Source organism: Phyllostomus discolor, chromosome 2 (assembly GCF_004126475.2).
Source record: "Phyllostomus discolor isolate MPI-MPIP mPhyDis1 chromosome 2, mPhyDis1.pri.v3, whole genome shotgun sequence".
In the NCBI taxonomy this organism is placed as follows: Eukaryota; Metazoa; Chordata; class Mammalia; order Chiroptera; family Phyllostomidae; genus Phyllostomus; species Phyllostomus discolor.
The window spans coordinates 201,522,978-201,550,717 of NC_040904.2; the positions used below are offsets into that span (position 1 = coordinate 201,522,978).

General features: G+C 41.2%; 1 protein-coding gene across 3 annotated transcripts in view; it reads right to left on the minus strand.

The window, feature by feature from the left end:
- The window catches only part of GNPTAB (N-acetylglucosamine-1-phosphate transferase subunits alpha and beta), a 63,149-nt gene that overhangs the window by 4,674 nt on the left and 30,735 nt on the right, over nt 1-27,740 (minus strand). For 2 of the 3 annotated variants that reach the window (XM_036019490.1, XM_028531964.2), the window contains 15 exons: nt 27,183-27,247; nt 26,796-26,930; nt 19,311-19,472; nt 18,324-18,503; nt 17,932-18,102; nt 15,762-15,885; nt 14,470-14,673; nt 12,478-13,583; nt 10,058-10,257; nt 9,616-9,835; nt 8,604-8,717; nt 7,150-7,235; nt 6,779-6,877; nt 2,240-2,407; nt 1,534-1,624 (listed from right to left, as the gene is read on the minus strand). In XM_036019490.1, the coding sequence (XP_035875383.1) occupies nt 1,534-1,624; nt 2,240-2,407; nt 6,779-6,877; nt 7,150-7,235; nt 8,604-8,717; nt 9,616-9,835; nt 10,058-10,257; nt 12,478-13,583; nt 14,470-14,673; nt 15,762-15,885; nt 17,932-18,102; nt 18,324-18,503; nt 19,311-19,472; nt 26,796-26,930; nt 27,183-27,247 (3,125 nt within the window). The remainder of the gene's footprint in view (nt 1-1,533; nt 1,625-2,239; nt 2,408-6,778; nt 6,878-7,149; nt 7,236-8,603; nt 8,718-9,615; nt 9,836-10,057; nt 10,258-12,477; nt 13,584-14,469; nt 14,674-15,761; nt 15,886-17,931; nt 18,103-18,323; nt 18,504-19,310; nt 19,473-26,795; nt 26,931-27,182; nt 27,248-27,740) is intronic. The other variant, XM_036019489.1, reaches the window with a different exon arrangement.

Consider the following 27,740-nt stretch of genomic DNA (forward strand, 5'->3'; position numbering starts at 1 on the left):
GTTAGGAACCTATATTAAAATCCTATCACCATTTCTCTCTATACTTAAACATAGCCACAATCATTTGAAAACACAGGTAATACCCAATTTATGAATGGGTTGCAAGATAAAAAGTTCATTTGGATACATATTTCTTTCTCATGGAAACAGTCTATTTATGATATATCTGAAATAGAAACTTGACCACCATTAAAATAAGGTTTTGATGAAAAAAAAATAAATGATTTTACAGTTTCAAGCTGGGACTCTACTGTCTACTCCTCCACCTGGAGGTGGAAGCTGGCCTCTGAACAAGCACAACCCCCCATGGTGTGGATGATGAGCTGGGACTCTGGGGCAGAGTAAGGGGCAACACTGGCCGGTTTCCCTGTGAGCACAGTAGAGGGTAAGGAATCTGATTCAAGTAGGTAAAGAGCAGGGTGTCAGAAAGGAGAGGAGATTCATTTTTTCTTCCCTTCTCTCTCCACCTGCCTCTTTGGTTCCCTGCTCTCTGCTGGTATAAATGACACAGAGGAAAGACTGTACCCCCCTATTCACTTTCACTGCCACCAGCTGCTCCTTTCACTCATGGTCCCTCCCCTGCCCCACCGCAGGCCGACACCACAGGCTCGCAGGTTCCTCACTGGACTCCTGTTCTACAAGTGGGTACAACTTTTTTCAAGATTCTTAAAAAGATTTTTACCTGCCAGGTACAATGGCAACATCTATCAAGAACAAGATCTGCATTCCCTGTAAAGCAGATGAAGGTTAAATTGCCTGCCCAATTCTCCACTTCCTGGATTTCCTTTCCTCGGTGGCAGGAAGCCCAGGTACTCTCAGTGCTTTGACCTCCTCCTCTTTCTTGGTTGTAAGTAAATTCAGTGTCAGTTTCCCATAAGCAATAGCTAAAAAAAGCTCTACTCAACTGCCACCTGGAAAGGAGGCTGAGACCAGGGTCACTTGCCCTGCGCAAGTCAGGTCAGTTCAGACACATTTCCCTTCCTTCTGCAACACCTTTTCTTCAGAGCATTTCATATGTGCAGCCCAATAAGGATTCTCTTGTCCCTTTCTTTTTACATCAGAAATCTCCCCCCTTCTCCTGGACCCTCACCTGAAGGGGGTTGTGTGTACCTACATGGAGAACTCGCGGCAATTCAAAGGAAATTTAAGTGAGAAAAATGAAGACACTTCAGTCACTTTTAGAAAGGTTTTAAGAAAAAAAATGGAAATAGTATCAGATGAGAAGGTCTAGGTAGGTTTTGGTTAAAAATACTTAGAGCTTTTCAGTTTTACCTTGAAGCCTGCAAGTTAATCTATTGAGTTCCAAGTAAAAAGAATAACAGTAATGGATCTAGAAGATCAATGAGTAAGTAAAATGCTATTATGTCTGATGCCTGAATATTATGAAATATATTTCCCATATTGACATATAAGCTCTAAATCAATAGAAGAAATTCAAATTTTCTTGTGACTTTATATCATTTTCTAAAAGAATCAGATACTCATATACCAAGAAATACTGTTTGATCCCCACATAAAATCTATAACACTTACCTGTTCAGCAAAAAATGAGAATACAGTGAACATAATCAAAGTTGCTAGTACACAATGAGTCCAAAACTTCAACTTGTCTCGATATGCTCTCCTGTTCAGAGAGAAGAAAGCAATTATGTAGCTCTATGTATGGTTTCACTATGTTACTTAAGAGTTATTTATATACCATTTCATTGGGTTAGCCAAAAAGTTTGTTTGCTTCCTTCTGTAAGATGGATCTAGTAGTGCTTAGTTGTCTTTAACTTTATTCAAAACAAGTTTGTTAGACTGTATTGTGACAGCTCTCATATCAGAGTGCACTTAACGAAAACTTTTCAAAACTGGTGAATTTTTGTGTAGCCATTTTAATATTGCAGATGGAAGAAAATATGCAACATTTTGGGCATGTTATGCTTTATTATTTCAAGAAAGGTAAAAATGCAACTGAAACAGAAAAAAGACTTGTGCAGTGTATGGAGAAGGAGCTATGACTGATCGAACGTGTCAAACAAACAGGGTAGCCACTCTGAGGGCAGTGATGACAATGAATAAGGCTCAGCAGATGGGCTCAGCCAGTGAGTTCAGTAGAAACATTATTTCAATGATTAAGCTCAATAAAAACTATCTAAGTGTATTTTACAAAGAAGTTATAAAGCAAGCAACACATTTAAAGAAATTTCATCACTCTGAAACAAAACACACATGTATACGAACCATGAGCACTTACCATTCCTGCAGTTCATGCATATGTAGAAAACGGTTTCTATACTCTCTGGGCAGCTCGAACTGGGATGGTACAGGGAACATGGATTCATAGAAGTCTCTGAGAACGGCTTTTACTGTCTGGGCATCTTTATGATTATGGTCAATGTTGTCATTCAGGCAAACAAACTTCCTGAAAATAACAGAGACCAAGCGTTACTGGTTATCGTAAGGATGATCCTGACTTCACAAAACAAGCAAATGTGGGTTAATGTAGATTCCAAATATATTTTATGGTCTTATGTCCCAAGATGTTACATTTACTGAAATGATTCTCTGGGGCAGTAAATGTACTATAAAACTTTTCTTTGGATATTTCTCACCTATAAAACAGAACTAAGAAAGATAATCTTGAAAGGGGCCTTCTAGCTTTGGAATAAATTAATGATTTCTGTTTAGCATGTCCTCAATTAAGTGTTCAACAAATGTAGTTTACTGACTGGGTCATTTTGTTAGCAACCAGGGGAAAAAATGAGTGAGTACCTAAAACCAAGTTCTCTGAACTGAAAATATGTAGGTAATTCAGATAGCCTCGCAGCTACAGATTATAGTTTGATGATTTCTTAATATTTCTCCAACCAAGCTGTAAGATGCTAGAGCTCTGGCAAAAAGCAGATTACAGTGGTGCTTCCTTACTGTTTGCCTTTAAGGCAAAAGTCACTAAACTGAAGGTCTATTACAACGGTAAGTAAGCATATCACTGTTTTTGGAGTACACTTGCTAAAACCACATACCAAAAACCAAAAAACCCCAGCAAACTTAAATCTAATAAAGACCTCAGATCCAACTACCAATTTACAGGAAAATACAGGAATACAGCCACATATTAAGTGGGATACAATCAGAGAAGTCCAAAGTGTAAGAAATCTATATGCATGTGTATACACACACAAATATAATACATACCTATAGATTTCTTCATATATACACACACAGAAAAATCATATGATTTAAAAAAGAGATTGAGGGGAAACCTATAGACTTAATTGCAATGAATTTACTTAATACCACTTCAAACATACAAACTTAAAAAACACATAAATGCTTATAAAAGACAATAGGGGAAATGCATAAACTGACCAGATAGTTTATCATATTAAGAAATAAATAATGGTATCCTGGTTATTTTAAAAGAATCCTTATGATTTACAGAAATTTATTAAAGGATTTACAAATAAAATGACACAATGCCTGAGACTGACATGAAAAGAATTAGGAAGTGGTGAAGGAGTGGGTGTGCTTAGAAGAAACAAGACCAACCACAAATTGCTTACTGAAAGTGGGTGACGAGTATGTGAAAGTTCATTATCCTGTCTATTCTCTAAGCTTGGGGACTACTTTAAAATAAAGGATACTAGAGATATGTCAACCAAATACCATGTACAAGCCTTGACTGGATTCTAGATTAAAAACAAACAACAGCTATAAAGAACATTTGGAGGCAACCAAGGAAATTTGAATATAGGCCATTAGGTAGTATTATTTAGTCAATGTTAAGATTCTTAGATACGGGTTAATGGTGTTATGGTATAAAGACTGATTTTGTTTTAGAAGGCTAAAATAGTCAGGGCTAAAATGTCTGTATGTCTGCAAGTAATTTTCAAATGGTTCAGAAAAAAACAGATTAAAGTAAAATGTGTGTGTGTAAACAGATGAGAGATCAGCAAATATGATAGATGGCTGATAATTTTAAAATTTGGATGAAATTTATTTATGGGGTTTATTGTACTATTTAAAATTTTTTCTTTATCTTCGAAAGTTTTCAAAAACTTGGGAAAAATTAATGAAAGCATATGGATGAGATACAAAGTAGCTAAAGCAGACCCAGCAAATAACTCCCTTCTCCTTTGAAAGAGTACTTCCATTTTGCTTAGCATTTCTCCCCCTATATAAGCTGATTTAAAAAGAGGCGAAGCCACCCCTAACCGGAGGAAGCTTCTGACTAGCTGAGTGAATCCCCCTCCTTCGCAGTGACTAGGGTAGGAATGGAGGGACAACACGTGACACACAGCAAGGGGCGATGTCTTCCTGCCTCAGAACAGGGCTACACCTGCAGGGACATGCAGGAGTGCTGCGACTGCCCCTCGTCCAGCCTGAGGATGAACCCAACACAAGCAGAGATGAAGAGGTCAGAGGGAAAAGCAAAGCCTGGCCTCTGCCTATCCCGGACTCCCTGTTAATAGGGAAAACCTGTCCTTCAAGCTCAAGTCAGTCAAAAGACTGATTTTCCACTCAACTTAACATAAGCCCCCATAAAAGTAAAACAAAACACCTGAGAGTTAAAAATGATAAAATCTGTTCAGGGTCACAGGAAGTACACTATCTGGCCCTGGCAGACACTGGCAGAGAAGCCTGCTTGCCATGTGTATTTTTAGGAAAACCTGGCCCCTTTAAGTAACACGGAGGTCGATGAATACTCGCATCCAACAATCTCAAACTGGCACAAAGACGGAAAAGCATGGGGTACAACTAAAAACTGTAAACTCTCACATGGTACACAGACCACTAATGACTGAGAGAACAGATCGACAGAGGGAAGGCAAAAGCACATATTGAAGATGATACTTAAAATTATTTTTAAAAATTAGAACAGGGCATTCCAGGCAGAGGGAACAGCATGTGCAAAGAGAGCTACAGGTTGGGTGATTAATTATTGTGGCTTATAGTTTGCTTGGCTTATGGGAAATATTTGTCATTTGTAGGAAATAAGCTATTTTACTGGATAAATAATCTCTAATGCGTATTTACTAAATAAGCATTAAAGATATTTTCATTTTTTCTCAAAGTTCTAATTTCTGCTCCCCCAAACAAGAATGAGATTTTTACAAAAACTACTATGGCTTAAAATGTCTAGAGATTTTATATCTCTGATCATTTATAATTAAAGTCATAATTTAAATGAGGTGAAGCTGAAGACTTCCAAATGCATTGAAAAGACTCAGATAAAAATATTTATTTTTATACCATTAAAGTCTTTTGGGGCAGGAAACTGATAAAATACATACTTCCCACTAAAGTTCAAAACTCAGAAATGCATATTTTAACCCATTTCATCAAACTATCTAAGGCAAGTAACTTAAGGGGCCAGGCTGGATTTTCAAGACCTATATAAACCTAAACACTTTAGCCATCTCCAACGAATGACTGCAATTTACTGGAATGATTTTCAAATTTACAGCAGCACATCTTTTTGTTCACAGACACTCTGAATTGCAAAGGCAAGTCTAACTGCCAAACAACATCTCTGGAAGAACTTTCTTAGAAATGCTTTGAGGGTCCCAGCTGTCTGGCCTTACCTCCTCTGATATGGCCCCCCTTAGCCTCACTGAACAGCTCCTGTCACTGGACTCTTAGAAGTCTGTGCCAGTCCCTCTGAATGGGGGGACCTTACCTCACCTTGCAACTCTATCTGTTACTTCAAAAGCTACCTCCACCATCAGGCATTTCTACCTGCTCCAGACAGAATTAAGTCACTCCCTTCTCTCTAAGTGCTGCTGCTGTTTTTTTCAGGTTTATTTACGTGAATAAGGATAATTTTTAAAGTTGTGGGAATTCTCTGTACTTTCTCAGTTGTGCTGAACCTAAATGTGATCTAAAAAATAAAGTTTATTTGTTGTTCTCTGATTGGCTTATATCACTTAGCATAATACCCTCCCACATCCATCTATGCTGTGGCAAAAGGCAAAATTTCCATTTTTCAAAAGAGATTTTATTTATTTTTAGAGAGAGGAGGAGGGAAGGAGAAAGAGATGGAGAGAAACACCAATGTGTGGTTTCCTCTGACATGCCTTCCACTGGGACCTGCCCTGCAACCCAGGCATGTGCTGACTGGGAATCAAACCAGTGACCCTTTGGTTTGCAGGCTGGTACTCAATCCATTGAGCCACACCAGCCAGGGCAGATTTCCTTCTTTTTTTTTACAGCTCAGTAGTATTCCATTGTGTAAATGTACCATTGCTTTTGTAGCCACTTATCTACTGATGGGTACTTAGGCTGCTTCCAAATGCTGGCTAATTGTAATTAGTGCTGCAATAAACATAGGGGGGTATTGGTTCTTTTGATTTAGTGTTTTGGGTTTCTTTGGATATATTACCAGAAGTAGAATCCCTGGGTTATAAGGCAAGAACAGACTAAAAGCTGTCAGAGGGGAGGGAAGTTGGGGGGCTGGATGAGGTAGGTGGAGGCATTAAGGAAAAACAAAACAAAACAAAAAAACAAACAACCCCCCCCCCCCCCCCATAGACCCAGATGACAGCATGGTGATTTCCAGAAGGAAAGAAGGTGGGGGAGGTAGAAGAAGGCAAAGGAGGGACAAACGGTGATGGAAGAAGACTAGACTTTGGGGGGTGAACACACAATACAACAACATACAGATGCTATATCTATCACAGAATTATATACTTGAAACCTATATCATTTTATTAACCAATGTAACCCCAATAAATTCAATAATATATAAAAAATAAAACTGGCAAAAAGTTTATTAATTAAAAAAAAGCAGTACCTTGGATTTTTTCTTATATCATCCAATTGGCCAACCACATGAGAAACATTGGTACGAATCATTTTAAAAGCAATTTCTTCTTCTCCCATGATTTCAAACCTAATTATCAAACATATTTAAAGAGTGTCAATATTTTATGTGGATATGACAGATTTTCAGTAAGAAAAACATTTTATGAAACTTGAACAGACTCAGCATCCTCCGAATGAGTGAGTCTTTCAATATTATGAAAGAAAACAATGTCACATAAATTGTAAAAGAATACTTAATAAACTTAATACTTAATAAACTACTGTAAAGCCATGAGAATACCAGACTCTTATATTAGTTATTCTTAAACTTAACAGAGAGGAAATTGTATGTCTACTTACCTATATTTGTTTTTGTCCTTATACGCTTTGTGGATTTTATCAGTTACTGGTTTACAGTTGGTTACTAGACTTTTAGTGACGGGTGGCTGTGAGGAAAGACAGACATTACAGCGTGGCCAAGACTGTGGCTGGGCAAGTAAAGCATTCAGCTTGGGTGCAGAATTTAAGAGGGAACCAAAGACTCAGTAATCAAGAACATTTCTAAAAATCAGACTGGCATACTATGGCCTGCAGACTAACTGCCTGTTTTTGTGAATAAAGTTTTAAGTGGCACATATCTGCGTACTAACCCATGCCATATGCTACACTAACCAACGCCTGATGGGAAATTCCCATAGTTTGTCTGCCTGTTCCAACAGCCCCTGGGCTGACCTGTCTCACCAAGAGCTGCTGCCGCTCATCTCACTGTGTCTCCTCACAGGCAGGCCTTTGTGGGCTCTCCGAGAACAGCAGTGAGGAACACGGTCCCTGGTCTGCACAGTGATCGCTAAATAAATTATTTCCTTCTTTCAGGAACTGCCTTACTACTCTTCTGTACACTAATTTACAAATGTCTTACCTGTAGGTAAGTATAAATTACTTATATATGGCTTGAACATTTCCAAGTTGGTAAAATCTTTCCTAAGTAACATTTTATTCTCATTATGAAACCAAAACTCTTCATTATAGAAAATACCAGTATGAAAAAAGGAAATTGAAACCCACATATGATTTCATCTTTTGTCGTTTCTATTACTTTTTGCAGTGTGTTTTATGCGTGCATGTGTGATGGTTTTTGGGAGTTTTCCATAGTTCAAATCATACTCTGTATATGGTACTGCCTGTTTTTCCCCACCTAATTTTATCTTGTAAACATTTTTCCATATAGCCCTAAATATTAATTGTAAGCATCACATTAATGGCTATATTACACCCTTCTTCCATCAGTTCTAAATGTACATTTTTCCCCACTTCTCTGAAACTGAGATGCACCTGACAATCAACAGTGTTATAATCATTTCAACTAAATGCCCCACCATACCACTGTGTGTGAATCATCCACACCCCCTACTGGTCAGATCTAGGAAGTGCTGGCATCAAAGCAATTTAGCTTGGATGAAAGATGGCATTCAAATGCGATGAACATTTCCTTGGTTAATGTTTAACCTTTGGATAGTTCTCCCAAGCTAATGCGAATACTTTGGGGCTATCTTCTGCCATCCTTAGTGAATAGGAGTCTGCTTACAGAATATAAGCAACTAATCCCAATATGAGCTTAAAATCCATTAGTTAGGAAAAAAGATATTCCAAAGCAAGATATAAAATATTCTAGATTATCTGTACTACTTCTTTCCACCAAAGACATATGCACATAGAGCCTGCTTATACTTTTTGAAATGCCATACAGAAATGGTGTAAATAGCACCCGATAAAGACACACTTTCTTTTTACATAAAAGAATCCATGCCACTTACCAGATTGGGGTCATAGTATGCTTCCTGAGTTGGTGGAATGTTGCTGAGCTGAGTGATGTTAGCAGGAAGCATTTTTGAGCAATTTATTAACATGTGCTCCAGACCCGTTAAATCCTAACAAAGCAAAAGGATAAACCTTCCATGTACATTATAAGTAATGATTGTGGCTTTAAAAATAAAAACTACATAGAGGTCTCCAAAATGTGTTTCAATGTTATCTTCAAAGAGAGCCTGGCTACATGATTCTAAAGATAAAAACACCCTATAAAGAGCAGAATGAGACAATGCGAATACAAATATTTCATCTTCGTTTCAAAGTAGATCACCCTGGACCGTGAGGCACCATTTTACACAAGACGGTCCAAGGGATCACCAGAGGGGACGGCCTGCAGTTGGATTCATCCTGCCCGCCCCGTTAGTGAGCTCCCTACTCCGGGGACTAACTAGGAGAGCCATGGCAGAGGGGGCTGTGCGGCATCACAAGCCTGGCTGAGGTATGTAGTCAGCCACCCCTGAATGAACTCGTCACAAGAACCCAACGTGCAGATATGGTCTGGCTCTTCCCCACACAACACGACAGCCATCCCCACTGCAAGCCTAAAAGAAGTAATCTCAGGAAACGTGAACTTCAAATTTGGTTTTAATTCTGGCACAAAAATAAAACTGGTTGTGAACATCTTTGTGAACTATTAAGAATTACTTTTACTTGCACAACACTGAAACATGTAGGAGGAAAAAGAGAAAGTATTCCAAACTGAAAGTTTCAGCCCTGGCTGGCATAGCTCAGTGGATTGAGTGTGGGCTGCGAACCAAAGCATTGCAGGTTCAATTCCCAGTCAGGGCACATGTCTGGGTTGCAGGCCATGGCCCCCAGCAACCGCACATTGATGTTTCTCTCTCTCTTTCTCTCTTCCCTCCCTTCCCTCTCTGGAAATAAATAAATCAAATCTTAAAAAAAAAAGAAAGTTTCATTAAAAAACGCAGTAAGGTTTAGGGAGAAAGAATACAGCACCTGCAAACTTAAAGGCAGGTCATGAATTCTGGTAGCTAGTGTTCGGATTTCTCTGTCAGATAGGACACCAGACTGGTCAGTATCAACTTCATCAAAAACTTGAGATATATTCAGTGGCTGAACTGCACTCATGAGGTAATAAAAATAAGAGAAGGCAAACTGCATATCCTCAGAGTGGCGCACTTTGTGAAATGACGTCTTGTCAAATTCTTCAGGGAACCTGCACAAATATAACATATAATGAGCTCGTGATATTTAAAACATACACAGCACCTGACGTTTGTAGAGTCAGCATCTTTTTTTCCTTTCCACCTTACACGATACCTTCAGCATGCTAGTCATCAAATACTGGAGTCGTAAATTTAGCACAGCAAAGGTGTAAACCTCAGGCAGCCCTGGCTCTGAGCGCATGCATGCAACCCAGACACAAGCCCAGACTTACATGTCTTGTAATTCTTGCATAACTATTCGGTCGATCATGTGAGGCATGTGGGCAGGGACTTTCCTAGATGTGAATCCGAACTTGCTGTTTAGAATTTTGTTTACATATCGGAGGGAGTCTGCAAATGTATCTTTTAGTTGCCTGCCAGTATGTTTGCTGTCAGTAAAGTACGCCAGTTGGGTTTTCAATGACTCTTCTTCCTGAAAAAAGAATTCCATGTAACACATACAGGCATACTTTGGTTAACAAGAGGCAAAGGTGCCATTTTATATAATGTAATACCTAGTCACTGATGGTCCATGACAGGCAGATAAAATTAGGACCCTAAGAGCAGGGCAAAACTAGACTTCAGTGAAAGTATCCCCAACATTGGCTTGAGAAGAACAGCCGTGTGGTGAGGGTCTATTTATAGGATATTCTTCAAGGACTAGTCATTGAGCGGGAGATTTCCCAGCCAATTCGATGCAATATTTAGAAACTCTATTTACAGATAAATCTGATAGTACTTTCGATATGAAGTTATTTCTACTGATGATTTCAAGGCAGCAAGTACTTGAGTTTTGAACACAAGGATGAGAATACAAAACTGGTTTCACCATATAATCAAGTCAATATTATAAAATGTAAAGAACCCTATCAGAACCAGAATGAGGCAAAATAACAAATGGGCAAAGAATGTGAACACACTTCATAGAAGTTAAAATATCTTTGCTTCTCAAAATGATAAAAATGTGAAGACATTGGTAATAACTGGTGTTGGTTAGCCTATAGAGAAACAAGCAGTCTTACATACTGTCTGTAGAACTAGGAAGAGGCACAACATTCTAGCAGGGGCGTCCAACCTTTTGGTGTCTCTGAGCCACACTGGAAGAACAGTTGTCTTGGGTCACACATGAAATACACAAACACTAATAAAAACTGGTGAGCAAAAATTGTAAATTAAGTGAATTTACGATTTTGTGTTGGGCCGCATGCAGCCTGTGGGCCGCAGGTTGGACACCCCTGTATCTAGTGGACATGTTTAAATTTTTGTGCACCTGACCCTTTAAGCTACCAATTCTACCTAGAGAAGTAATAACTTCCTCAAGAGTAAGTTCCATACACAAAAATATTTATTGTAACATTATTTGTACTTGGAAACACTGGAAATAACTTGCAACTGTTAAAAAGGACAGTGGCATTGACTTGGGCAGTTTGCCCACACACCAGGAGATCAATAGGCAACTGCAGAGCAGTGCAAGTATAGTGTGATTCCACTGCTGCCAAAACATAAACTACATAGTTTATATGTTTGCATAATCTATACAAAAGGACATCGACCAAACTACAATAGTAATGATCTCAAGTAGGACAATTAGGAAGGAGGAGGGGGACTTTTCTCTTTTTTACTGCATCATTTTTGCACTGCTTACAATTTTTGCCACCAGCCTATAGTGCTTTTGTAATTAAAAAAAGGGGGCAGTGAGGAAAGAAACCTCGACTAGAATGCTGCAGTCACTCAACAATTAGTCAATGCTACTGCAGCAGGTACAAGATGCTTCCCAAAGACAAGGACAGGAGTGAGACATCCCCTCTCCATCTGCTTCCCTTCCAGCCTGACGTGCACTCATGGGAGTGCTTTGTTCACCATCCAGCCTAGACCACAGGATGTTTCTTGGTCTATCAACTCTGACTCACCTTTCAAAGGTCAGCTCACAGGGTACTTCCTGAAGGATGCCTTTCCTGATGCCTCTATGCAAAATTAAGGAATTTTCTCTTCAGACTCCTTACCCACACCTCAACAGAGACACTAGTCCCACTGCCACATACTTGCGATGAATCTGTCTCCCAACTTGCTCTTTGCATCTCCACTAGCAGTTACTGACTGTGCTCTAATCATCTTGCCTTCCCCAGCAGTCAGCAGAGTGATGGCACTCAGGAGACGTACAAATGCCACCCCAGCCCTGTGGAGGCCATGGGACAGGAGGGAGAGCCTGCTAGCTTAGAGGCTTGGCTCACGCTGACTTGCTGTTGTGACGCTAGGGAAGCAAATGAACTTCTCTGCCCCTCAATTTGGTCATCACTAAAACTGGAAAAATGTCAGATCTGACTCGCACTACGTACGCAAAAGCATTTCTTGAAATCTTACTTGGGGTATGTCCCTGGCTGAATCCCTTGCTCATTCACCCTAAGGCTGTTCTCTAAGCTGTAACACGATAGTAGAAACCATTATAAACTCTTTTTATTATTAGGGCCATTGAGAAAATTAAATGAAACCATGTAAGAAAAGCTTTTAGCTCACTGACTGGTGCAGGAGAAGTGCTAAATAAATGGTAGCTATTATGATACTATTATCACTTACAAGGTTATTTATTTTTCCTGAGCGTGAGAAGGAATATGGCTGGGTGTAACTTACATCAAGAAGACCTTGATCAACTTACATCAAGAAGATCTTGAAAATACTTTTTTTTCTCCCATGGCAAAAACCCCGGGTAACTGTCTGTGTACTGCTGCAGTTTTCTTCCAGGTAATACTTCATTACCATGTAAGTGATTTTCAGCACGGTCCTCCACTCTGTTTTTCTCTTGTTCTTTCCCCATGATTGCCTTTTCTCTCAGCACATGTCTTTCCAGTGGAACAACCAGAGAAGAGAGCTCTTCTTTTGACGCATTTCTGCCTCCTCTTTTTCGGGTCTGAGTTTCAGATCTAAAGCTTGCTTTGGTTTCCGCGGCCAGTGGTGGAGTCTGACGCCGGTAGTGGCCATTCACTTTTACTGTCCGTCCTGGAAAAGTGGACCTCTGTAATCTTTCAGGTGCTCCTAAGCTGTTCGGCAAGGTGCTTTTGTGAAGCTCGTTTACCAGTGGGGCCTCCAAATTCTCACTTCTTGCATCTGTTACGATGGCTTGGTTTATTTTTATTTCGGCATCCTGTGAGTTTACCAGAAACGATTTCAGCAAGGCTGACTTGGACAGGTTGTATCCTTTCATAGTGATGTCTCCACGTTCCAGCTGCAAATCCAGGTTCTTGAGATGCAGCTGGACCTCTTTTGGAAGGAGTGAAATATTTACCAGGGGAATTTCCACCTCCTCTTGGGGTCTCCCTGTTGTATTAACATCACGTCTCTTGATCTTTGGGGAGCGTTTTTCTTCGGGAATATCCTCAAATGGGATTTCCACCTCCGGAAGAAGTGTTACGGGGCTAACCAAAGCTTGGTAGGACCTCTGGGTTGTAGAATTCAGTTTCGGTTCCTCTCTTGTGTCAACCTCGACTGCTATCTGGATTTTGAACTCTTTGTCGTTTTTACTTTGAAGTGTGAGATTAAAATGTATCGTGGTTGCATTCATTCCGCTGTGCATTATGAGGTGGATGGTTTTCCACTTATTGGCTATAGAAGCATGTCGAATTATTGGGTTGTCACTATAGGCGCCTTCGATTCCCCTTTTGGCTATTTCTGCAAAGCTGAAATAAGGCAGGCATTCACCTTTTGGAATAACATAGTGAGTCTGGTTTGGGAGAAGAGTCACTTTATATAATTCGTGAAAATGATCTAGAGGGAAAAAAAGCAAACATGACTTGTAAAAAAAAACTAGCCATTTGCCCCTCTTTTCCTTTAATTCTTAGGGTTTGAGTCTTTACTTTCTAACAGTGACTTTAAATGGACTTCTGAGGAATCAGAAATTCTACACAAGAACTATCGGTACGGGGCTGCTTGGACTGTGTGAGGCCATTGCTGTCATCAACATGGATCGTTTGCTGAGTCCGACTCACTGCCGAGATACGGCAGGGTGCCTGACTGCAAATTCCAATAATCAACTTCCATCTTTTTGTCCATGAGAGAAAATACAACTTTCTGCCAAAATGACCTCTGTTAATAAGCTATCAACAAGCTCCAGTATTCAAATCGTCCTTATTTAATACATTATTGGTCTTTTGTTATTTTCAAATTAACCTATTATCTCTCGTATTTTCTTTTTTTTTTAAGATTTTATTTATTTATTTTTAGAGAGGGAAGAGAGGGAGAAAGACAGAGAGAGAGAAACATCAATGTGCGGTTGCTGGGGGCTATGGCCTGCAACCCAGGCATGTGCCCTGACTGGGAATCGAACCTGCGATGCATTGGTTCGCAGCCCGTGCTCAATCCACTGAGCTACACCAGCCAGGGCTTCATATTTTCAACTAAGGTATATCAGCTTAGTAAAAAAAAAAAAAAAAAAATCAGACTGGAGTAATAAGGGCAGCTTTAGTATTTACTGTTTTGTAAAGGTCTGTGTCTTTCTCTTACTTTTAACTTACAATTAGTCTGGATGCAAGGCTGGGAAAGGGATACACAGAGAATAATTACTTTAAATAAAAACAGTGACCCTAAGCCCTCTCTACTGGCCAAGGATTTTTGTCCCCTTATCCTTAATATATTTTTATGACAAAAAATATACCTTGCCCACAGTCACCAGCATCAAACCCACAGGACAAGACATTGCAGGCTTGGTCACAGAACTTATCAGCGAGCCAGGAGTTTGCGCATCCTTGATTACAGTAGGAGACACTGTTTATTCCTCCTCCAAACTGCCAGGGCTGTCCAACTCCAATACTGCCAGTTCCCCCGCCTCCTGCGCCATAGCGGCTCCCTCCGCTGTTACCTGTAGAGGGGGAAGGACAACAGAATCTTGCTGTGCTTATAAGCTAGAAAAAAAGAAAAGACAGCTCTTTACTTCTTCACAGTTGTTTTCAAGATTTGATGCATGAGTTTCAGTCAGAAAGCGTTCACCCTGTTCCTAAGTAGAACAGTTCATGCAGCTTAAGAAGAAAATAAGCTGACAAGGGGACATCACCAGACAATAGGCTGGGCACTTACTGGCTGTGCAACCCAGAAGTGCGGGCCTCAAACTTTCTCAAGGAGGCGCATGTGGATGTGGATGGAGGAGCGGGGAAACGGGGAGAGATTACTCCAAACACTGTCACTGTCAGAACTGCCACATGTCCTCATGTGGGCGCTAACTTCATCATCCAGTGTGAATGTCCTGTTAGGGCTGAGTTCTCTGGACCACACCGATCCACTCTGCAAGTCTGTGCTCTCTCCCTGCAGCTGCTCACACTTCTCACAAGTGGCTCTGGCAGGCCTGAGTGAAACACAACTTGAAGTTTTCTTTCCTCCAACACTTTTCCAAATCTGTTTCCTCATATGGAACATGGAGATGCTATCTGTGCATACCCTCTCTCTTTCTTAGGTGACGAAGAAATTAAGATGGATAATGGATGTTTCATAAATTTAAATTCTTTATAAACTGAAAGGCAATAAATAAAAGCAAAAATCTTGTTGTCGACAAGTCCAAACATAAGCTCGTAAGAACAAGAGAAGAGATGCTGAGGAGAAAAGACCTGCATTTCTGTTGCATCTCCGTCATTCACCGACCTACCAGCATTTGCTGCCAGGAGCTCCCATAGAAACTAGTTACAGCTGTTCTTGCTCTTGAGTTTACATAACTAAAGGTAGTCCTGATTTTCATCTTTTCAAGGGCAGGGCCAGTGTGGGAAAATGCCCTCAACAATGGATAATATGAATAAGCTGGGCCACACAAGGGCACTAGCATCACCTCCATAAAGAGTCTGTGAATTATTGATTATTTGAATACACGAAAATGCTGAATTCCCTTGGACACACTCAATAATGAATAGCGATGAAAAACTTCCATAAACAGAAGCAAATTATATCTGAACACAGCCTCACCGGAGCAATCACCGCCGTCCCAATCACAGGCTGAATTGTTACAGGCCTTGTCACAGTAGCCGTCCTTGATCCAGGAGCCCGGGCAGCCCTCGGCACAGTTCGGCACAGGCCACGTCAGGTAAACCTGCGAGAAAACCAGAGAGAATAGAAAACGGGTTCTGATGCTTCCTCCTGTCAAATCAGAATTCCTTTTTAAAAAATTGAACCTCTAGAACAGGTTAGTATTTTCTACAGGCTGACGGCATTCATGTGGCACACTTTGCCTTAAGTTCTGCTCTTTTGATAATTCTTACTGAGCACATCTCCTCTGTTCATTACTCAAGGAAATCGGACAAGGATTCAGCTCGTGGATTCGTTTCTCACACCATGGTTTTATAATATATTGTGGGCGAAAGGGCAACATGTCAGACTTACATGGGAGCACAACACATGCCAAAGTGGAGCAAAGTATACCACACGACTCACTACTTTTCTGTGACAACTGTCATTACCTCCTGAGTGTATTTGTGCATAGTCTTGCATCGTGGCTGAAAGAAAACGGCAGATGAACTCTAAACGTCCTTCTCTACAGGCACAAGGTTCTGTGACAAGTTAACCAGCCCAGTAGTCTGAGTTGTGAGCTCATCTGCTTTCACGATGAGTTATATGGTACATGGTGACTTTTTTTTTTGGTCTTTTTTTAAATTTTATTTTAATTGTTGTTGCAGTATAATTTTCTATAGTGGTGACTTTTTAAATTAAAATAATTTTTAAAAATATGCTCTCTTTTTCAAGCCTGCATGCCTTTAGACATTCCATCTATTTGGAATCTAACTTCTGCTTGTTCTTCAAAGTTTGTCTCTATTCAGATGAACAGGGAATTCTTCCCTACTGCTGTCTGACTTCAACCTCGTGTGCTCCCACTGCTCAGCACCCGGAGCACACCTGCCGGCATGGAAATCACTGTACAGGTCCCTGATTTTGTGTGTCTCCCCTGTGAGACCACAGCTCAACATTGTCGCACTACAAGCTAACACAGGGGAGGCCACAGAACAGGGGCACAGGACAATGAGCACAATGGGATGGCATAAACAGCAGCAGAAGAAGGAGCTTTGTGCAGTTAGCACTTGCAGTTGGCAGGGTTCTGTCATAAGTGTACAGCGATAAGTCTCCAGCTTATCAATGAATCCTTCTAGCAATGCCACAAGGGTAATCCTATTTCCTGCAGCAGGCACACAGGAAACACAAAGGCTCAGGTCATTGACCAGGACCATCCTAAACAATTGGCTCCTGGGTATGTGCTCATAGCCACTTCTCCATCCTGCCTCCCAAAGTCAGAGTGAGACCAGGTTTGGTAAGATTTCATCCACATCTTTAAGCTGAAAATTGAGCTAGCTTTCTATGTCAGTCACTTTGCTGACACTGTGACCATGATTTTGTGTTTCATCATGATTTTGTTTTTCCTGCTGCCATAGAAAATTTATTTATTTACATGTCCTTACCTGAGGACATGTTTATTAATTTTATTTATTTTTTTATCCTCACCTGAGGACATTTTTTTCATTGCTTTTAGAAAGAGAGGAAGAGAGAAACATCAATGGGAGAAACATTGACTGGCTGCCTTCCATACACACCTGGACAGGGGATTGAACACGCAGCCTAGGCATGCGACCTAACTGGAAATTGAACCCACAACCTTTTGGTTACAGGACGGCTCTCCAACCAAGTCAGCCATATGGGCAAGGGAAATGCTCATTAATTTTAGGGAGAGGGTAGGGGAGGAAGAGAAACATTGATGTGAATGAGAAACACTGATCAGTTGCCTCTTGTATGCCCCTGGACTGAACCCACAACCCAAGCATGTGTCCTGACGAAGAATCAAACCCATGACCTTTCAGATTATGGGATGATGCTCCAACCAACTGAGCCACACTGGCCAGGGTGTAATAGAAAATTTAGAAGTTCAGGGAAAAATGAGGGGGTTCTGGGCATCTGAGAATGCAGGCAAGCAAAAAACTATTAGGAAATACTTTTCTTTCTCCCAAATTATAACTCTCCTGAGCTTAACACTCAAAAATACTTATTTGATCAAATCTGAATATAGTAGTATATATACCGATTCCTGATTTCCCACTGATAACCTCCAAGTGACTCCCAAGCTAGGCATCCCCCCTTCCTCTTAGCTACTCACCTTCTGACCTTTGGAGTGACTATAAAAATCATCTGGCCACACATCCTTCCCAAACATGACATCATCATTCAGGTAAATAAACTTCTGGGACAGTCCTTTGATGCGATGAATGTGACTTTCAATAGCAGGTGAACTAAAGGTAGGCAAATGGCTCAAGTTTCGAAAAACATCCTTTTAACCAAAAACAAACAAACAAACAAAGAGAGAAAGAGGGTGAAAAAGTGTTTTTTCTTTCATTTTTGTTTTTGGAAGGAAGGAAGGCAAATGAAAGAATTAAAGGAAGGTGGAAATGGAGGTAAGCAGGGTGAAAAGAATGAAATTAGGAAAAAGTAAAAGAACAGTGAAAGACAGGAAAAAACCCCAGAGCCTTGTGATATATGGAAGTCATGTACCTGGTGTGTTACTATTGTTACTCGAGGATTATCAAGGTTCAGCCAGGATGGAATCTGCCCATTGGTGACAATGAAAATATTCCGAACCCACGGTGCATGCCTCTCAATAGATCTCAGTGAGTATCTCAGCTCTTCATTATCTTCAAAACGGCTGGCAGAAACATCTTCATCCTGCTTAGACTGAGAAAAACATTTGGTACATGAAGACCTAAAATACCCCTTCAGTCACACCTCCTCCTTGGTCTCTCCCCCACCCTCTCAGTTCTCAGGGTGCTCTGGCCGACTTTTAAAGACCCAGTCTCATAAGCCAGTCAGAGAAAGACAAGTACCATATGATTTCACTCATACGTGGAATCTAATGAACAAAATGAACTAACAAGCAAAATAGAGACAAACCCATAGGCAAAGAGCTGTCATACAGCTGTCAGGGGTATGGTGGGGAGGGCTTGAGGGTAGAGAGATTGAAGGAAAAAAGAGAAAAAAACACATAGACATGGAAAGCGGTATGGGAACTGCCTGGGGTAGGGGTGGAGGAGGGAGAGGAGAACACAGGAAGGATTCGGTAAACGATGATGAACGGAGACTTAACTTGGGGTGATAAACACACAACAGTTCAGATGACAGATATGTTACGGAACTGTGCACCTGAAACCTGTATAATTTTGTTAACCAGTATCACCCCAATAAATTCAAAAAGAAGAAGGGGAAAAAAAGACCTGGTCTTACTTTTAAACATTACAAAAACTGCAAAAGACTCGGCATAGTTACAACAGCACAAATATACAGCATTTCTTTAACATACTTTTTAGAAAAGGTTCTTGGATCTGATTCTAGGTCACTTCAGTTAATATTAACTGATAGCAATAACTAGAAAGTTAGAAAAGTTCCAATCAAGTCCTCTTCCTTCTTCAAACACAGTGAAGTGATTTATAAATCTTTAACAACCTGAACAGGTGCAGGTTTTAAAATAATCTTGGCATCCCTTACCTGGCTGATGGCACTCAGATCCCATAACAAATATGCAGGACTTATGGTCAGTTCTTTCCCATCAATGGTCATGTTCTTCTTGGTCTGCTTACTCAGTTCTTGGAAATCTTTGGGGTTGTTCAATTTCAGAAGGGCTACACTGGCCTCTGAATACAGCTGCAACTGTAAGATAACAATAGGGTTATTGGCCAAAAAATAGCCCTAAAGAAGAGACACCTTGAAATTCCCAGTCTTATCTTTAAACTTGAAATATATATCACACACACTATATGCATATATTATATATGGTATACACCTAAATATATATTATAAATAAAGATTAAAAGTTTCATATACACACATAGAGCAAGCCAATACCACCAAAGAAAGAAAATCTAAACAGGGCACTTTTCCCAAATGAGTGGAGCAAAGCAGGAATTAAAAACAAGAAGGAGTGGCAGGGACTATGACAAACAGGACATCTCAGGCCCCACCTCAAAGTTGCAGCCTACTACCCAGTGCCACCAGCGCTGCCCGATCTCCTGAGAGGCCAGAATCCTTGAGTGCTACATGAAATCTCCTGATTTCCTTTCCTTTTTTTTTTAAATTAAAGAGAAATGTAATCCCTGGCTGGTGTGGCTCAGTGGATTTAGTGCTGGCCTGCAAACCAAAGGATCGCTGGTTTGAGTCCCAGTCAGAGCACATGCCAGGGTTGGGGGTCCAGGTTTCCAAATGGGGGGCACACAAGAGGTAACCACACATTGATGTTTCTCTCCCTCTCTTCCTCCCTTCCTTCCCCTCTCTCTAAAAATAAATAGATAAAATCTTAAAAAATTTAATTATAGTTTACATTCAATAGAAACCTCCCAATTTTCAATGCTGGCTCAAAGTTTTGATTGTCATATATTCAAAAAAAAAAAAAAAAAAAAAGACATCTGGTCACCAGTTTGGGAGCTGTGTTTAGAATATTACCAATCTGCTTGCAATGGAGGAAATCCCTGCATGCAACCTCACTGGGACTGGTGTAGGGGGAATATCTGCCAGCAGCGCATCCAAATGGCCTTTGTGCCCCACATCTATAATGAATGTCTTGGGCAGAGCTGACTGATGTGCTTCCAGAACACATTTGTGGGCAAAGCATTCAAAGTAATTATAAATATAAGTGGAAACATTATAAGCATCAACACATTTTTTTTTTAATTTATTTTTAGAGAGAGGGGAAGGGAGGGATAAAGAGAGGGAGAGAAACATCAATGTGTGGTTGCCTCTGGCACGCCCCCTGCTGAGGACCTGGCCTGCAACCCAGGTGTGTGCCCTGATTGGGAATAGAACCTCTGACCCTTTAATTTGCAGGCCGGTGCTCAGTCCACCAAGCCACACCAGACAGGGCTCAATACATTTTATAAAAAGGCTTCCCTGTCTCTACCCAAGTCCACACCATCCTTGATCTGTTTATGTTCTAAACCTGTATCATAGTTTCCCATGAAAAAGACTTCCAGAACTTAAAAAGGCAGAGAGAGGACTGAAAACCACTAATCGAGGACGGCAAAACCCTTCTACTGAACTGGCTCTTCTAACACAACCCAGGGTCTTCTTTTCTAATTCATAAAACAGAAGCAGACACAAAGTCTTACGGGCTCAGACTAAACTCTCGTATTTGTGACATGACTATACTTAGCTCATCTTTCAAAAGGTTCCTGAGTTTATGTAGGCTCCAAAACTAGAGATTAGCATTTGAATTTTATTTGTATCTTTTTACCTTTTCACTACATTACAGAGGCCATTAACTCTTCCCAGAAACGGTGTGTGGGTACATGTGTGTGTATGTGCTTGCATGTGTACTGTCTTCCTAACTGCTGTCTTTCACCTTGGCGGTGCCTGGCATATACTGAGCACTCACTGAAGGTCGGCTCTTACTGATGTCACCAGCCTGCCGCAGTGTTGGGGCAGATGGGACGGAGGCCATGCAGGGCAAATATTCTCCTATCTGGGAACCTACAGCCTCACTACCCACCCTGAGCCTCCCCTGCTCCCTCTCTGCCTTCCACTGTGGGTCTCACAGCACCTCTGAGGGATCCCTGGAGTGTACACATCACTATTCTAGGATAAATAAATATAGTACTTCCACATTCTAATTTAATTTAAAATTTTGGGAAAACATCCTTATCTTAATCTTTTCTTACAAACTGTTTTTATCCTGGAGAACTATTCCAAAATTTCATAGACATTTTCCTAAGGTCCCTATAACAATAACTGGAAGAGAGATGAAAAGTAAAGAGCATAAGGGAATACTGGTTTATGAAAAAGATTTTCTGCTACCACGATCTACCAAGTTTTGGGTATTGAAAAAGGTGGAGAGAAAATATCCTGTGCAAGCCACTAGGGGGCGCCCCAATGCTGGACACCTTAATGACTTTCCAGAAAGAGACCAGAGGTGGCAAGGAACCGTGGTTGTGATGAGGGCCAAAGGCTGAAGTTCTTAGTTTGGGCAACTGTGGACATCTACCTCCACATATAGCTTCTTACCCAAAATTATAAGTTTATCTAAATTCTTCAAATTGTAAGTTTCTCAAAAAGAGAACAACTGGACACCTGCCTAGTCTCTATGACATGTGAGCATGACTGGGAGGTAAAGCTTTGCTATTTTTAAGCCACTGACATTGCAGGAGGTACGTTACTGGTTAGGGAAAAAAACATGCCAACTAATACAACGGAAAAACAAATGAGCTCCTTCTAGTAAAGTGACAACTCAAACCTACTAGGTCTTAATGTGTCCTGGTGCTTTTCTAAAACTTAAATTAGCTTGCCAGAGTAACTTGTTTAAGCTACTTCAGTTTTTATTTTAGGAATAAAACCAAAAGAAAGAGAGCCATGCTGTTAAGAGAGCAGGTACATAAGATAGTTTCAAGGAAGTCACTAAAAGGAGAGACATCAACACAGTATTACTACAATTTATTGTGACCTTGAACATGCCCTGAACAGAGAGGTCTGAGGGGGCAGAGTCCAGGCAGGACAGTGTGTTGTTCCCACTCTGCCTGCACTGTCCCCACTGTCCTTCCCGCTGAAACAAAAGATTTGGTCCAGCCTTGAGGATCCCGAGCAGCCTCTTTCTCATTGAAAACTTCCCAGGGCTCTGGTCCACACAGACTTCTGTCTCTAAATGCCAACACCAAGTCTATACTACCCTTCTCTATACCTAATTCTATACCATCTTGTTTTGTTACTTAAATACTTAATACGCAAAGGTACTGCCTCCAAAAAGAGATTATAAATAGCCTGAGGACCGACCCACGTCCCCCACTTCAACTGCACACCCACTTGGCAACCACCGTCAAAGAACCAAGCCAAATGTGAGAATGCACTAGAGAGCCTTAGGAAGATTTACCACCTGCTCTAATATATATTAAAGAAGGAATAGCCCTGGCTGGTGTAGCTCAGTGGATTGAGTGTGGGCTGCAAACCAAAGTGTCACAGGTTCGATTCCCAGTCAGGGTACATGCCTGGGTTGCAGACAATGACCCCCAGCAACCACACATTGATGTTTCTCTCTCTCTCTCTCTCTCTCTCTATCCCCCTCTCTTCCCTCTCTAAAAATAAATAAATAAAATCTTAAAAAAAAATCTCACACACCTTAGTTTAAAAAGAAAAAAGAACAAACAAACAAAAAAAACACCCCACCATAAATGAAAATGTCCAAAAACACAGAAAGATTTAGAGTGATCTGAAAATAAAGGCCAAGGGACAATCTGATTTTTCAAAAGGTAAATTCTGTTTCCATCACATACAAAAATTCTACAGATAAATTTGGGGCAATTAATCAGCTCACAAAAGAACTCACCTCAAGGTGTATCAGACTTCTAGAAAACCTTTAACAGAGAAGACTGATTTGTAAGATTATAATCCAGAGTCACATTTTTATAAATTCAAATCTATTATCTTACAAATGGAACCAATTTCAAGTCCCACCTCTTGGGGGTGTGGGGCTGAGGATTCTGGTTTTGCTCTAAACAGAGTACTAAAGCAAAATAATGCTATAGGAATACAACCACGGTACCATAAACCTAAAGTGCCTCCTGCAGATAACCATACTGCTGAGCCCCTTCCCTTCATGTTCCAAGACTTTGTGTGGGGGGGGTGTGTTTAGTCACAGCCTTTCTCCATGCTCATTCTTCAACAGGCATTTCTTGAGTGGCTGCCTAACTGCCAGTCCTACCCCACAAAATCACTGGGGGTACAAAGGTGAACAGGCAGTACCTGTCCTGAGATGCTCGCAGCCCAGTGAGGAGTCTCTGGGGCAGAAGAGAGCTCTAGATGGTAGAGGCCTCCTGGAGGAGCCTGGGAGGGCAAAATGGTTCAGCTGTTCAGGCCCGAGGCCTAACGGCCCTTTCCTCCCACATACCACAAAGCTCCCTAATGAAACATACCCCACACTGAGCTCTGGTTTCCTTCCCAAAACGTTTCTTCTCCCACTGAAGCTCCGAGCGTGGTCAATGCCATCACTCCCATCTTCCCTGGACACCTCCACTTCCCCTTTCATTTTTCCTTCCTTCTCCCCTCAGCTCAGAGTAAGCCACCAGGTCATGCAGAGGGGCTCTCTCAGATGTTTCTGGAACCATTCTCATCACTGCACCACTGACAAAGCACTTGCTGAACCCAAATGGCCCGCTGGGCTGGGGCAGTAGTGGTTAAACTGGTTTCCCTGCCTCCAAACTCCTCTTGCCTAAGCTCCGTCTGCTACACTTCCCCTGCTGTGTTTCTTAGAAGGAGATCCTCCACCTCCTAAAGAAGCTCCCTGCTGCCAAAATAAAATCCAGGCTCTTTACCAGCAGGTCTTTCTCAGTCTGACCTTGATGTACCTTCCCAATGTGAACACCAGCAAAAACCCTGCCTGGGCTCTGGCCTCCAGGAACACTTGTCCTGAGTTTCTGCAAACACCACCGATGTGCAAGCCTCCAGCCCTTTGCTCAGGCTGTTCTCTCTTGCGGGAATGGTCTTCCCTACTCCCTTCCCTGCTGAGAGAATGGCTGCTCTGTTCGGGGCCCAGGTAAAATGCTTTCTATTCTGCAAAGCCTGCCTTGCCCCCAGTGCACCTAAAACCCAGGTGTTCCCACAGCACTTTCTATCTGTAAACACATTTAGAGGTGATCACACCCAAGAATTATGTTTATTCACTCAGTTATCCTTAGCACGGAGTCTGGCACCCAGCAGACATTCAATAAGCACTCCCTACATGGACTGGAAACCCAGTGACAGGAAACCTCATTCTCGTGGCGCTCATAACAAAACCGGGAAGTAGAACCTGAGGAAAGAGTCACGTGAAGCACTGCGCTCCAATGCTGACACAGGCCTTCTATTCTTCCTCTTTCTCTAGCCTCCAGAAAGTCCTAACTAATCCCTGGAGTTGACCGCAGGTGTGGACATCATGAAAACGACTTGCCATGAACATTACGGATAATGAACTTGACCCTCGAAGAGGTGCTGGCCTCCACCAAGACAAGTCTGAGAATCCCAATAAATCTCCGAACAGGAGAATGAACAGTGGAAGGTGGCATCGTCATGCACAGAGACCACTGGTACTCCCTGTCTGATTCAAGTTACTACCCCACCTTAGCTGCACCAACACGCACCACTCCATACCACCCACAGAGAGTTTACTAAGGGGCTGACCATAAGCCAGTCAAACCTGAGCAGAGAATGGAGAAGTGTCATGAAACTTCCTTCCTTTAAAAATTTATTACAATTGGAATTACATACACAGAATCAAGAATGTCGTTGTTTCTGTATAAGAAATGTGAGCCGACAATCAAAAGTGAAGACATGCCTAAAACCAACAGCTAGGAAGCCAAGAGGCCAAATAAACATGGCTGAAATAAATATTAATCTACGGTTTAATCTGCCCAAATCAGCACTAAAAATAACTCAAGGGAAGGAGGGATACAATATCTATTTTCAAATAGCTGCAGATTAAGAAATAATTCAACCCTAATCTAGCTGGACACTATCGTATTTCCAGGTACCATAAAAAAAGTTATGGAGAAAAATAAAAAAAGAAAAAACATAAATGTCATTCATTTACAAAGATAATGCAATGTATCTTAAGACAGTGCAACATGGGAAAAAAGAGTTGGAAGGAAGCATATAAAAAACATGGTCAAGACAGGGACCATGTAAGAACCCCCCCGACCACAGATCCCTCCCCCACCAGTACGTCCAGCTCTATCCTTCACCTCCAAATTGTTCAATAACATCAACAGGAACAAGGTACAAATAGCAGTAAGCTAAACACAGTTGCAAAATTGAAAGAACATTTCTTTGTAATATCAAGAAAACCAGGTCCCAGCAAATTTGGAGCCAAGAACTTCATGCCCTCTCTTCTAAGAGAAGAGACATCCACATTTTACAACTGGCATGATTCTGACAGACAGTAGGCATCTTTTTTTAAAAAAAAGACTTATTTATTCACCAATGTGAGAAAGAAACATCAATCAGTTGCCTCTTGTACACTCCCAGCTGAGGACCAAACCCACAACCTAGGCATGTGCCCTGACCAGGAACTGAACCAGCGACCTTTCACCTTGCAGGGCAACACCCAACCAACCGAGCCACCCCGGTGAGGGCAGACGGCAGGCATCCTGACATAAGGTCAAATGAAAAGTATACCCACATGAACTGCGCCCTAAATCAACTAGGCAAATGGCTCTGAAAACAATAAATGTTAAGGAAAAGGCATGTCACAGGTCACCCTCCAAAGTCAACCCTAACAAACGGCATCACTGGTCAAGCATGAGGAGTTAACGTTTAAACCCTAAATACTTTAATGGCTCAACTAGCTATTAATGAATGGAGGTTTCACATGATCAAATGTTCCAAATACCTGAAGCCCAGTCCCCGTGAATGAAAGCTCTCAATAAATACACAGGGTGGAGCCTGTGAACACTCCCTACACAGGTGATGCCCCCATATCCTTCCTCCATGCTTCCATTTCCTTACACTGTAAGTGCCATTGGGTCTTTGTCTTTTCGTTCACAGCTAAATTCCAGCCAGTATAACAGAACATGACACATGGTAGTTCATTCGTTAAACAAATGACCCTGCTTCTATCTAGGAAACCAGCAAACAAAATAAGCCTCTTACAATTTTACCCAAATTAAGAGTAAGGAGTGACACCTGGGCCAGATAGCTCAGTTGGTTAGAGCATCGTCCTGATATGCCGAGGGTTCGGGTTTGATCCCCGGTCAGGGCACAGACAAGAAATGACCAGTGAATAAATACATGGAACAAACAGATGTTTCTTTCTCTCTCTCAAACCAATGTAAAGAAAGAGTAAAGAGTAAGGATCTCCTATAAACAAAGAGGCATCTTCATCACAACATATTGTAGCAGAATAGAAGCCCTCTCTTTGGTTCTTATGATAGTCAGTTATCCTTTGAACGGAATGAACCACAAGAGAAGTCATGCATTAAATGAGATGTTCTGTGCTGGTTGCTTTACTTTCCAGGCTCTTACCAGTTTTATTTTAGAAGAAAGATTTTCTGGCAATTTTGTTCTTAGTTGGTTTGTTTCCTTGAATGTTGGTGGAAACCCACTCAGGAAAGCCAAGTCTTGCATTAGCACTAGCCCAGGGACTTCTTTATCTGTTGTCTAAAATAAGAGCAGATAAAACACAACTCACTTTCCATATTGTAAGGCTGGTGAAAACTAGCAGAGATCTATTGTATCATACAAGCTTCAAAGTAAGAATTAAGGTCACTTAAACCAACATGCATCAATACTAACAAGCTAGCCTTAGAGGAAAAGTAAATATTAAAAAAGCCTCTCAATGTAAAACAGCTTTATTACTCATTCTTACACTCTGGTCTACTGTAAAAACAAAATTAATTTAAAATAACGTACCAAATAGCCTCTCCAAACTGTCTGCTTGCTGTTTCCCTTGAACATTTCAGTGTGGGCATCTTCAACTACAATAAAGAATAAAATAAACAAGCCTATTAATGAATACTTAACTGTAACATCTGGTAGGACATTGTACAAAGCATTCTGAGAGCTGTTAAAACAATATAACACACAGTTTCACAAGAAGGAAATTCGAGGAGACAAAACCCGTCCAACAAAAGGGGATCAATGTAACTCAGTGCCTAATACATGTTAAATGTCACAATACAGAAGGAGAGATCATGTGGGCAGCAGACCTGGAGACGGCAGACCATCTGACAGAAATCACTGCTGCAGGAACAAACAGAAGGGGGCTCTTGAGAGCCAGGCCAGTGGCATTTGGATTAACAGCAGGGACACACTGTAGCTCCTAGAGTTCCTTGGGAGTTACAATGAATTCAGGTAATGCTGAAAAGAGCAGATGAATGTGGCAGTGGGGTGGGGTTGGGGGGTAGCGGGGCTGGGAATGCCACAGCCCAACTGGCAGAGGTTTCTAAAACCTCACACTTGCTGCTGACA